Here is a 13,868-nt window from a genome sequence, read left to right as displayed (position 1 = left end):
AATGTGTTCAGGACCGAATGTTTTATTCGATATAATTGAATTTTAATTGAATTATTTCTATCGTATTTTTTAATTTTATTTTATGTGTGCGTTGATAATTATTAGATTAAATAATAATATTAATTTATTGGTATGTGATTTCAAATATGACAAGGATCGGTGAAAGGTTAAAGGGACAATAACAAAATTAAATACAAACGAATGGTCGTTTTAATGATATATTTTGAAAGGTTCAATCGTAGTCTCGATGAAATTTTTATTCGAGATAGTATCTCTTCAATGTTTGAATCAATTGCACTAAAGTCAGCAGACAGTTTTACGATGTCACGCGTTATATATTTTACGATCGAATTTTGTGGTTTTTGATCTTTTAACGTTGACGTAAAACATACGAAGAGAATTGATACTTATCGGGTATTCCCCAACAATAGAACATAATTATTTTTATTTAATTTTTTTATTTTATACGAACCATTTACCTGGTCGAAGAATTTTTCACAAATTTTATCATAAAATAAAATCTAAAAATAATCCTTATTTTCTCTCTCTTTTTTCTTTTTTTTTTTTAACGAAGCTAATCGAATTGGACAATGTTTATAGAATCTTACTTTTCGAAATAGAGAAAACATATAGAAAATATTGAAATTCAATGCAAGTACGACGATATGGAAAGAAAGAAAGGTATAGGAAAGTAGATGGTGTATTGGGGTTTAAAAAGGATAAGGGGTGGGTTGAAGTAGGGAGAGGTAAGGTTGGAGGAACGGGGGGGGGTGGTATAGGGAAGGTTGGTAGAAAGGAAACACAAAGGAGTAAAAGAAGGTCTTTCCTTCGTATGGGATTTATTGAAGTTACTGTTGGATCACCCTTCGAAAAATATATATATATATATATATATATTGTTATAGCAAAGACGTTATCGATCTCGACACGGCCGATAAAATAGTAACGAGACTCGTAAACTAAAAAGCGCGCACCATCTGCTCATCGGCTCTGCTTATGGTACGAAATTTCCGCATTCTTTGTTCGTTTTTTTCATGAGAGAGAAAACGGGAGAGAAAACGGGAGAGAAAACGGGAGAGAAAACGGGAGAGAAAACGGGAGAGAAGAAGAAAGATCGTCCTACGCGAAATTTTCTTCATTTCATCCAAAGTACGAGACCATATAACGTCCCATAAGAATATGGCTTCTCAACATTATTAAATGAAGCAGTATTACTTCTAAAACTTTTGATACGTCATCTCGGTATTATTAAAACATATCTTTCATTTCTATGCGTGATATCAAATAATTTATATTAACGACAATTTTAATTATAATTGTTCATTATCGTTTCACGAAATGTTGATTTATTTTTAACGTGCAATTTTTCTCTAACCAATTTTATACCTCAAAATGAAATATTGTTTTCTTTTTTTCTTTTCTTTTTTTTTATCGAAGTCAGTGTTATTTTTATTATTGTTATTAAATAACGACAATGTATAGCGTACCATAAATCGTATAATCGATTATCGAGAGTCTAGAAGAGGTGTAAATCGTGTCGTCGGGTTAGCTCGTAAAAATATAAGTCGACGTGTTGTCAGCCGGCTACTGGCTGCAACCATAAAAATTCAACTCGTTGCTCTTCTTCCCAAGAGGTCTTCCTTCCGGTCTGTCCAGAGCAGAATTTCGCAGTACTCTACGAGTTTATTATATATATATATATAAAATATATCTTGACACGTTGTATAATACATGTAAAAGTATTACATGAGTAAACATATTGTTGGCACGTATAAATTCGTATTAAAATATTAAAGAGATAAATGTATTATAAAAAAAAAAATATGTGTATTTTGTTATGTGTAATAATACGTATAAAAATTAGTACACGATTCAGATAAATTATATTAGAATACCAAATAATATTGTATTTTGGTGTGCATATAAATAACACATAAAAGTGGTACATATAATTAGATATATTTAAATATATATTAATTAATATTATATATATATAAACTATAGTTGATACGTGGACGATAATTTGAATAAGAGGTAGGAATACCGCATGAGAGTATCTTTGGTTGGGTTGCGTCTGCCAACGAGGGTGAATCCTTCACTCGAGGAGTGAACACTCGAGTTCTAGCTATACGGTTAATTATTTACCAGAGTGTGCAAGTGAACGAGTTTTCTTTGTAGTAGATACGATTTTACGTGGACGGTGTCTATGTACATACATATATATATGTGTGTGTTTATTTATAAACACCATCCATCAAAAGTTTGGAAAGTATATTCGTTTATTTCAGCGCTCGAAAAAAATAAAGTAGGCCCTATTTTTGAAAAATTTTTTTCTCAAGCATATCGATAAGTGCAATTACAAAATTTGTTCAATGGATTTTCAAATATATACACTTTCAAAGACACTCATTAATTTTGGTCCCTTTTCAAAAAAGTTTATTCCGAAATATTACACTTCAAATTGTACGTAGATTTATATTTTTTAACAAGAATACTTATGAACTCAAGAAAGTATTGACGTTTCTTTTGAAAATATAATTCAACTTTTTAACGTTCGATATAACGATGATAGATCATTTGAAAATTTATCGGCATATTAGAGTTTTTTCTTTTTTTTGAAATCGACGAGTTGTTTCAAACTTTTGTCCGATAGTGTATATAAGTAGTAGTAGAGGAGCTTGCATCGATTGCTATACAAGTATGTCTGATACTTCAATTCTTCCTCTCTCTCATTCCTCAGGGATGAGAATAAGACACGTGAAAATACGTTTTTTTTAAATTTCGTGATAACTTCAATAAGTTTGATTGGTAAAAATTTGGAAAATATTCGAGAAGGATAAAATATGATTGCGTCTCTCTCATGATGCACGTAGAATCCTAATTACTTATTTTATTATATATTATTATATTATATAATTAATATAATAATAATAATAATATAATAAACATATAATAAATAAAATAATAATAATAATAATAATTAATATAATATAATTAATATTATATTATTATTATATTATATATACTATACAAGTGTATATTTAATTACTTTCGTATTTTATTTGTCAACAAATTTATATGACATTATTTTCTTTTTATTCGATGTCACCACGTGGCGTATTATAAAAGATGGCATTCTTTGATAAAAATGATAGAGACAGATGGAAAGTAAAAAGGACGTCACATTTCTTTTCTCGTGTCAGTTGGCCAGAGGCCAGAAAATCGTTCGAGTGCATACGAAATATAAAAGGGATGATATAATACTCGTATTTCTTCACTATTTCTCTATCTATCTATATATCTATATATCTTTATATATATTTTTCTCTGGATAAACATATGCATAGCTATAGGTTGTATCGTTTTCCATGGTATCGACGATGACACACGCATTTCTGAATTATGCATAGAACGTCGAGTAATATTCGCACGGAGAGAAAACTAGAATGATCTATGGCAACGGAAATGGAAATGAACGTTGGGAACGTTTCCGTTTCGGATTACATTTAGTCTTGAAAAATAACTAGGATCTTGTATATATGTACGTAGGGTGGGTCTATGAAAAATAAGATCAAAAATAATAAATAAAAATAAAATTCTAACAACCTACAATGTGTATTTCTTAACGGCATGAATAATTAATTTGAAAATTAAAATTAATTATTTACGATGTTAATATTAATAATGGCAAAATATTGAATGTATACAAATTTTCTGAAAGTTGTTTCGCGTTTCCTATTAATTATGGTAGTTATGGTATCTCTGTAATTTAGCTTTCGAATGGGTTTCCGTTAATGTGGCTCGATGTTGTAAACGATGCTCATCGTTGCTTCTCACTACATAGGACTATGTCTAGCAGGAGCTTTCATTTGCATCTCACAGTTAGCCCGTTTGTTTTCGGAAGGATGCTCCGACAGGATGCTCGAAAGCAACACCAGGAACAGCAACAGTAACAGCAGTAGCGTCTTGATAAATATTTGATGAATATGCTAATGTATCACGAGTGTTGGAATCTTTCATGTTAATTTGTTATTTAACGCTTTCCCGACTTTTCTACCACGCGCTCGAATTAACATAATCGAGGTTCGAACAAATCTTTTTTTTATCTTTTTTTTCTTTTTTCTTTTTTCTTTTTTCTTTTTTCTCGGTACCAACTACCTTTGATTTAAAATTTTGTTTTCTTTGGATCCCGTGATTATAAAATGGGGGGAGGGGGGAAGAGGAAAGAAACAGACAGAAATAAGAAAAATTTTTCTATAGAATATCTTATGAATATATAATGGAAAAATAACGAAGAGAGAAGATTGGAAATTTTAAATTCGCCAACATTCAATGTTTTAACATTTTCCTCGGTTTACTTTAAATATCATTATAATTATTGATATTGTTTTATTATTAAAATATTCGAATAATATTTTACTAATGGGATATTATTTATATATATTTAATTCTATAATGCAAGATATTACATTTTTGTTTCACGACAATTCACTTTATCGATTACGATATATAACGGGTGTACTTAAATTGTCAAATAGGTACATAGAGTTTCAATTCATTACGCATGATGACAAGAAAGTGTTGTCTACGACTGCATCTAGTTTTTTTATCCTTCGTCACTATACTTTCTTTTTTTTTTTTTTTATCCACTCGTTGAGTTTGCCCTTCACCCATCTTAATCTCTCTCACTTTCTCTCTAAAATAAGAATAAGAATAAGAATAAGAATAAGAATAAGAATAAGAATAAGAAGAAGGGAGTGTCTCGTGCTGATAAAAAGAAATCCTTGTTCGAGGACACCGTAATAAAAGCAATCCTATTATCCTAATATCGTCAGGTTTAATGGAGTTTCGTTGGCGGCTGTTCTACCTTTAAAATCTATCCCCTCCCCCTCGCCACCTTTCTTTCTTCTTTCTTCTTTTTCTTCTTCGACGTTCATCTTTGAAAATAACCGAGGTACCGGGGCTAACTTAACGTTTTATCATCCGATTGGCTGTCCTTTGTGCGAGTTATCCTAATAGCAGACGATGCACAAATTATATTAGATGAGGAGGGGGGGGGTTAGATGGTGCAAACTAGTTTAAACTATTGTTGATAAATTATTGTCAACGAAAAATTTCTAATCATGTTTTTGTTCGTTCTTTTTAATGAAAAGAAAGATAGAATAAGAGATTAGTTTACGATTCAGTTATTTTAGGATCTTTGGGAACCTTCTCGAACCTTCGAGTTAATCCTCGATAGCTTATAGAACCTAATTGGTCTTCTAATTCCACTTGTATCAGTTTGATTAGTTAGATTAAAGTTCTACCTTAAATCTCGTGCTAACTATACAATCCGTTCTTAATTCTATTTTATTTGTATTATTACGAGATTGTTAACGCGTTTAGATTAAATCGATAACTTTTCTTATTTCTGGATAGTTGTAATGTAATTAGAAAAAAAACAAGTTAATTGTTTAATTATTTAGATAGAATTAAATAAAATAGTAATATCAAACTGTGTGAGAACAATTTTGTATTTTATTTTATTTTGAATAATTTATGATTTAAGTGGAATTTATTTATGATTTATTAGTTAGAATTAGAAAAAAAATAGTATTCCCGTTATTCTTTCTCATTGACAAGAATGGCGTACCGTAGAAAGAACAGATTAATTTCGCTTGGTATTAGAAAGGGCCTCCAGGGATTATTGGCAGTATCTGAAGGGAGAAGGAAGTAGGAAGAAATGGAAGGTGGAATAATTGCCTTGGCAAAGACGAGAGATTCAATTACATTGAAAATGTAGGACAGAAGGAAGGAAGGAAGAAAGGAAGGAAGGGGGGAAGGATGAAAGAGAAGAGAAGAGAAGAGAAGGGAATGAGGATTCGGCCCTTTCGTCCTTCGCATTGGGCGAAGCCAGATTAATTCGTTCTCTTGAGCGTGATAGTTTCTAAGGGTGAACTAGGTTGACATCTTCACTGATCCTAATATGACATATCTACTGAATTTGATATCATACGCAACCCTGAGAAGATATTATGATGATTTTTATTTGCATGCCAAAAATGGGCAGGGAAAAAAAGAAAAAAAGAAAAAACTTATGTGTGTACTTATGTACGCACGTAAGAAGTTATACTTCTTTGCCGTACCAAAACGAACATAACCTCAATAACCTCAAAAATAACTTTAAAAAAAAAGAAAGGAAACATATTTTCAATCGATCGATATATTACATACAAAAAAAAGAAAAACAAAAATTTAAAATATAGATATCAGTCTACACTAAATATAAGGGAGATATATCGAATTACTTTATGCGTCAACGGCCATGGCGCTGTGATAGCATTGGTTCCCGCTCAATCATTTAAGTCAAGCAGCGCTGAGTACGATTAGTACTTGGATGGGTGACCCGCTTGAGAAAAAATTGGAAGAAGAAGAAAACAACTTCACGCCGTAAACTTGAAATCGTTTTGCCGCGCGTCATAAATACCGACAAACTTCATGGTGTCGTTTTTACAGACGCTCGGAAAAAAATCACTCCCATTACATTTTCCCAAACGCGCCAAAAGAAGTATAACTTCAAAAAATGTCAAACAGGAATGATGTGTAAGTGGCGGGTGTGACTTGGAATTCCTTTCTTCATTTTCTCTTCCAAAGTATATAATCGTTCTTGTTGTTGCCCTTTGCTGGTTGGCTAGATGGTGGAAGAGTGTCAGTGGGTGATGGCATGCAATCTATCAGTTTCTCCTTCGCATAACTGCGGACGACGAATGGTCTCTCGTCGTCGTAGTCGTAGTTTTCTTCCAAGCGAACACCGCAAACGTCCCCTGTGGCCATTTTCCTTCTTCTTTCTGGGAATACCTTTTTTTTCGACGTTATACCTTCCCGTCACTAAAAATAAGACGTCTCATTTTACCCAATTTCGTTCGCACTGTCTGTCACATCGCTTATCCTTTCTAGACAGGACGACTGACGAATGTTTAAGCCTCCCCCTCCCCCCTCCCCACCTACTCGTCGTTTCACCTTTTGTGTTTTCCTTCTCACTTTCTCTCTCTCTCTCTCTGTCTCTTTTTTTCTCTCCTTTTGTATATTTTTCTATCTCTTTTCTTTCCTATTCCCATTTTTCTACCAGCTAGAATCGATGTTTTCGTCCTATTTTTCACGTGAGCTTTCTCGAGGAAACTCCTCGTGTTCGGATATGCCACTGCTAACAAGGGATTTTACTACTTCAATTTCAGTCTGAATTGTGCTGTCCTGTTACTACTGGACGTTGAAAAATATCTTCTTCCACTTCTCTTCTTCTTATTTTTTCTCATTTTTAATCTTAATTTATCGTCGAAGAATTTTGTACAGTGTAAAAAATATGTTTCAAAACAACATTTGATTGATATTTAAAAAAATAATGATTATACCGAAGGGATATATTATGATGGGAATCGTCTATCTATTAGCGAATACTATATTTGATATTATACTAGACGACGCATAAAATCAAGTTACTAGTGTTGGGTTCGCTTAAAACATTTCCAGACTGTCTGGGAGTTCGTCATTTCGTATTCTCTCTATGGTATCTGGACTCAATGTACAGCATAATTTTCGTCACTCCAACGTGATTCGCATATTCCGTTATAGCTCTCGGGGAAATCTCATTTCCGTGTGCATTTTCATGTCGAAGGAATGTATATACACATATATTATTTCCTTCTTTGACGTAGGAGCATTCAACCCCTTGCTACGAATTGAAATATTCTTATTTTTGTATTCTTTATTCTGATTTCATTTATATATACAGTAAAAGCTCCTATAACGCGATTATATGGGAACCACGTTTGAGTGAAACTCGGAAGTAAGTAAAATCACTTGTTAATCGGTTTAATCAGAATATCCTCTTATGTTCGTTATGCGATCACATTGATGGTCTCATTATCGGCTACGCAAATGTCTACTCGATTTTATCTATTATCTTTCATACTTCGTTATACTTTGCTTGCTTGAAATACGTATATATATATATATGGGGCATTCCACGTCAAATCGGCCACTTTTGATCTCGACCCCTTTCGATTTGACTGAAACTTTTTTATTTGTAATATTTTTAATTTCCTTTTTTTTTTTTCAATTTATTGTATATAATATTTAGATATATAATTATCGTGTAAAGAAACAATTGCATATTCATTGTGGTATTCCCATTTTATTCTTGGCTTTGAATTTTTTTGGCGGGAATATTTCACCTAAAGACTTTGTGAAAAATTGTATATATAATTTTTATTTATAAAGTCAAAAGAAAAAAAAAAAAAAGAAAAAAGAAACAAAAATGTGTATATTCAAGTACGTCGCGACTGTTATAGCATTTCCTTCATTGTGTTCCTTTGGAAAGATTCCACTTGCTGTTGTCGCTATTACGAGAGCAATAACTCCCTCTCGACATCTGGTGCAGCGACAAGTGTTACGAATGTCCCTCTTCCTAGAATCCTTCTTCTAACTTTTTCTTTGTCCTTATTTTCAAGCCCTATTATCTATCTAAAGAGATCGTTATTATATTTTATATTTCTCAAATTAAACAAGATATTACTAATTGATCCTGTATACAACATCGTGTGTTCAATTAAAATATCTCATGTCAATTAAATTGACATTAAAAATTTGGCACGACAAATCTTTTCAAACTTTCCAACAAAATTATAGTAACTTTGCAAAAGACATACACGAAACTTTGATAATATTCGAATTCATTAACTTCACGATGTGAGATCGATTAAACAATCGTTAAATCATTGAACGTGTAATACGTTGAAAAAATGAATCGTTTATTTATCACATTCGCTAATAATCAAGTCTCATAAATTATCTTAAATTAATAAGAACATATTATGCATCGTCAGATAATATTGAAGTTTAGCAATCTATTAGCATATTTAGAATACTTAATAGGTATAACCGTGAGAATGTGGATCGAACTTTATTAGTATGTATGCTAAGGTGTAACGGCTGTCATCCTTTACGATAGTGACTTCACTAGGAAGTCTGTGGAACTTATGGTAGAACTTTCTAAGTTCATGCTTTAATACACAAACATTTCCGAATCCATCGAGGTTGAAGTTGGGTTCCCTTTGGAAGGTATCAAATATAAGATGACTTTCCTACGTCTTTCACATAAGTTATCTCGTTAATAGGAAACAACTTTGATGTGTGATTTATATAATAATAATAATAATAATAATAATATTAAATCATGTGAAAAAAATTCACGCGAAAAATGAATGATTCATTATTAAGAATATTTGACAAGAATGTAATATTTAGATTTATTTTTAAATGGGACTTTACGAATAGAATTTGATTATTCAAATGTGCCCATAATTATGAAAGTGGTCTAAGTCATATATTTCTTGTTTCGAGATATTTAAAACATTACATTTGAACATTAAATGAATTCTATATAATATTGAAATAACAAACACTATCTAACGGTTCATTTTTGACAATATCGTTAAAATTACATTATTATTTTTTAATTTTCACTTAGACCACTTTAATAATTATAGGCATAAATATCGTATAAGAACAATTTTTGAGAGTCGAAGGTTACGGAATTAACTTGATCAGCAGGTAACATATTCAACTATATGGGTTGTGCTTCAAATTTTATTGTTAGAATTTCGTTGAAGTATCATGGTAGAACAGTAGCAGTAGTAGTTGATAATAGAAACGTTTCGGTAGAACCAAAATAAAAAGTAATTTTTGTTGTCGCAAGACTTACTTCTTCCGCAAGACTTTCGGCGAATGCATTAAAAGAAATATCGCCAACCCGGCTAAGAATTTATTTCTACTTTTAACCAAGGAACTTACCTCCCAGACTTACGTGAGTAATTACTCGAGTAAACCTTTCTCTTTCGAACAGTAGGTACTTTTTTCTTCTTCTTCTTCTTCTTCTTCTTCTTCTTCCGTTGCCTTTACCCTTTTATATCTTTCCTGAGTTCGTGTTATTACGTGAAAGAAAACGCACTTACTTTAGATAGAAAAAGGTTAGTGGATAAGACGTGTGAGGGATGAAAGTATGAGGAAATTTTGTAGTATCACCTGTTCCTCTTGTCGTCGTTATTGTACCACTGAGAATTTTAATTTCTTTTATAAAGTTGAGCCTGTACCATCCTCTTTAGGCTACATTTTATCATTTTATTTATTTTATATTTGAAACTTACAATTAATAGACAAAAATAATTAGATTTTTGTTTCGCGGAAAGATCAATATATTTTTGTTAAAGTTATAACTTGAAAAAACAGGAAACTAAATGAAATCGTATTCTTGTAGGGGTGTAGTTGTTTTACCAAGTTCAGTATTTATTACACGAGGACACATTTTTATTTCTTTCTGTATTTTCTTTTCTTTGTTTCCCTTGGTAACTCTTCTTGAAAATTCGAGGCCAAATAAGTTAAGAGATCCCCGGTTATAAGGGTGGGGGAGTGAAATTAAAAAATGAAAATGATAAAAGAGTCGAATAACTTAGGATAAAAGTTTGACCGTCGACGTGCTTTGAAATTAATGTGCTTAGAAAATGTAGGATGGGGATAAGAGTAAATGTGTAAACGAAGATACCATCGTATGGTGGACAAACCGTCGAGACCGTTAACTCACGTCGTATAATCGCTAATGAGATTAATCCGCGCCAACGCGAGAACAGACACGAAGACCGTAATCACGGAAGACCGGTTTCAGAAACTCTAGTTGCTGAAACTCGACGAGTAGTGTAACAATGTAACGCCGTGGGAACTGTCTACTTCTTCCTTTTCACTTTTCACGGGACAGCAATACAGAACAAAGTGGAACAGCGATATTACTCATCATTCTCCGCGTACTCTTTTCTTTATTTTTTTCCTTCCTCTCATTTTCTCCTCATTTAGTATTTTTTCTTTTCTTTTACTACTTCTTTCTTCGTTTCCCTCCCCCCGGTTGTGTTTGTTTTTTTTTCTTTTTATTCAAAAATCGTGACAAAAATGTTTTGCACCAATTCTGGGTGAACACTTTATCTTGCGTTCTTATTGGTTTGGGATCGTTTCACGTCGATCAATTGAAAAAAGGAAAAAAGGAGAAAGAAACGTGAAAAAAATGGGGGAGGACAAACTTATAAACTATGAGAAAAAGTAAGTTTCTTATTCAATGAATTGACCGCACCTTATTCGGTACGTGCCCCCGAAAGCTTTCTGTTCTATCGTCGTAGGTTTTCTTCTTTTCTTTCCTTTTCTTTTCTTTTCTTTCCTTTTCTTTTCTTTTCTTTTCTTTTCGTCCGGGATCGACTTAAACCCAGCCAGCTTCCTCCATTATGTTCTCTCAATCCATCCTGTTCGGCCTACGTGAGAAAGAATACGAGGGAGGGTGCAAAACCAACCGGAAAATTACAAGTTTTTCCGCGAGATCGAGAGGGAGTTACGCGCGACGCGTTTTGGAAGAAGAATATAACTTCTCTACCGCAACTTTACGATGAATGATACTTTATAACTTTTCATAGAAATTGGACGCGTGCTTTTCCGTTAGGGCACACCGAGAATTATAATATGAAAAATATATCATTTTAACGTGCCATGAAAAGACACACACATACACACACACACATTTACACAAATATATAATATGTTACCGTGAAAAAAGATCAAAATTTGAGACTGTCAAGATTCGCATAGTCGTCGCTTGTCAACTCGTACCAAATACTTTTGCGGAAGACCGAATATTTGGGTTTATTCTTATGCATTAACCCTTTGCACTCGAGCGGCGCCGATACGGCGCCCGGCTGATTTCAAGTTTCATTGAATATCACAACAAAACTAATTACAGAGTGTAGTATTTATCAAAGTTTGTTTTTTTCTCGACATATAAATGAATAAACTGATGATATTTTATTATTTAAAAAGGCCTCGAGTGCAAAGAATTAATTATATTTCGGACACACGCCAAACGATCATGTGATTCTTGACAACAGTAAGAGAACGATACGAATTTTCATTTTTCGACGAAAAAAAAATCATTGATACGATGATAAATGTGAATGAAAGGAAACAGTTTTACAATTGATACATGTAACCTTTGTTTTATTTTATTACAGAAGTGGAAAGGAGTGTACTAAGTGGTGGAGCACCGGGGTCGTCGGGTGGTACAGCTGTAGGGGGCCCTCAGGGTTTGGCAGGGTCTCCTGCACCCTCGCCTGCCCCCTCGACACCCACGACCCCTGCAGCTACTAGCCCTTCGGCTTCCGCCTCTCCGGCCTCTTCAGTTTCATCTTCACCTTCGCCCTCATCCTCGCCAACCTCCGCCCTTATTGCGGGACTCGATAAATCGGTGCTTCAGGTAAGATCAGCCATTGTTATATTCACGTATACTTGAACCTATCGTAACCTTTTACTCTCTCGCTCTCTCAACCCTTCTGTTTCATACTCCATTTCTTTTTCCTATCGTTCATAGGGGAAAAATGAAAAAACGCGTATTTCGTTTGAAATATTAGCTAAATCTAATAATTATTTGCATCTCGTATAAAAAATGAAGCTTCGAAATAAGTGATAAGTTATGGTTGAAAGTTTGAAACGCGTGTTCGTTAATCTTCAAAGCTAGCTTTTTACAGACAAAAGAAGAAAGTATTCCTTTTCTTTTCTTTTTTTTTTATCTCTGCGTTTAACTTTCTCTTTGTCTTTATTTCTCCGTTCTCTGTTTTCGTAGGAAAAGTTCAATTTTGTCGCTATAACGGTGGTTATACATGGTATATGTTATATAAAATAAAGATATGATTAAAAGTCGTGGAATTTATGGTCCCCGACATTGGTGTATATTCGCGTAAGTTATAAAAGAATAAAAAGGGTGAAAGAGAAGAATAAGTGGGAGTTGGGTTGAGGAAATAGGAGGGGGGGTTGAGAGTGAGAGTTAAAGGTAGTACTGTTAAGGCCACCTTACCTCGCGGCTGTGTCGGCTAATTAAAGCGCATAAATTACGGGAACGTGGAAAGAGACTGACGAGAATGTGGCGGCAACGGGTAGGTAGGTAGGTAGGTAGGTGGGTGGGTGGGGGTGGTTGGTTTTGATCGTGCCCGTAGACGTGCCCGAGGGGATGTTGCGAGGGAATGTCGCGTGGGGGATGCAAGAAATGGTCGTACGGAATGCGAGGACGAAAAATATGTTGAGAGATGGGACGTCTTCCACTTTGGCCCGTCGTCATTTTTTTGTTGCTTTTATTAAAAGATAAAAAGGAACAAAAATCCTCCAAAAATGAACAGAAAAATTTCTCTCTCTCTCTCTCTCTCTCTCTCTCTCCTTTTTAATCCTTTTTTTGTTTTGCCTTTAGTACAGTCGAGTCTTTTATAATACGGTTAATACGTTCTCGGTTTAATGGAAGTTATTTTCAGCTAAAAATTATAATGTTACGAATAAATTCTTGTTGTATGAGGTTAATACGAATTGTAAAAGTTCGAGTTTAATTCGTATTGTTTAAATTGTGTTATGTTAAAAAAATGTATTATATTTTAGGGATGAGTGTATTTAACCCTTTGCACTCGAGGGCTCCGCTATGAAGACGATAAAAAAAAAAAAACTAAAACAAATTCAATGTAATCTACAACATACCAACTATGACTTTTCTTTTAATGCGCATATATCATTTATTTATAATATGCGAATATAATTTTTCTATTGAAATTACTTTGAGTTGCTGGTAATATGAATGAAAAAAAAACTTCGAGTGCAAAGGGTTAATATCTGACTTATTTAGTTTGAACATTTTCGAAATGAAAGAAAATCTCTCGTATCTGACGAAAGAGAGAGAGCGAGAGAGAGGGAGGGAAAATTCGAACGAATATTCTGTGCTTGTAGTGACCATGAGCTCGGTTATCAAGGACAGGAATTAGATTTGC

The 13,868-nt window shown here is 33.4% G+C and overlaps 1 protein-coding gene across 8 annotated transcripts in view; it reads left to right on the top strand.

Moving 5' to 3' along the window:
* The window catches only part of LOC122524374 (dystrophin, isoforms A/C/F/G/H-like), a 352,972-nt gene that overhangs the window by 53,188 nt on the left and 285,916 nt on the right, over positions 1-13,868 (top strand). For all 8 annotated transcript variants that reach the window (XM_043646622.1, XM_043646671.1, XM_043646613.1 and 5 more), the window contains one exon: positions 12,078-12,319. In XM_043646622.1, the coding sequence (XP_043502557.1) occupies positions 12,078-12,319 (242 nt within the window). The remainder of the gene's footprint in view (positions 1-12,077; positions 12,320-13,868) is intronic.

The sequence above is a fragment of the Polistes fuscatus genome, unplaced genomic scaffold (assembly GCF_010416935.1).
Source record: "Polistes fuscatus isolate 324 unplaced genomic scaffold, CU_Pfus_HIC Scaffold10, whole genome shotgun sequence".
Classification (NCBI taxonomy): domain Eukaryota; kingdom Metazoa; phylum Arthropoda; class Insecta; order Hymenoptera; family Vespidae; genus Polistes; species Polistes fuscatus.
The sequence above is the reverse complement of the archived record's forward strand: the minus strand, read 5'-3'. Positions and strand labels throughout refer to the sequence as shown.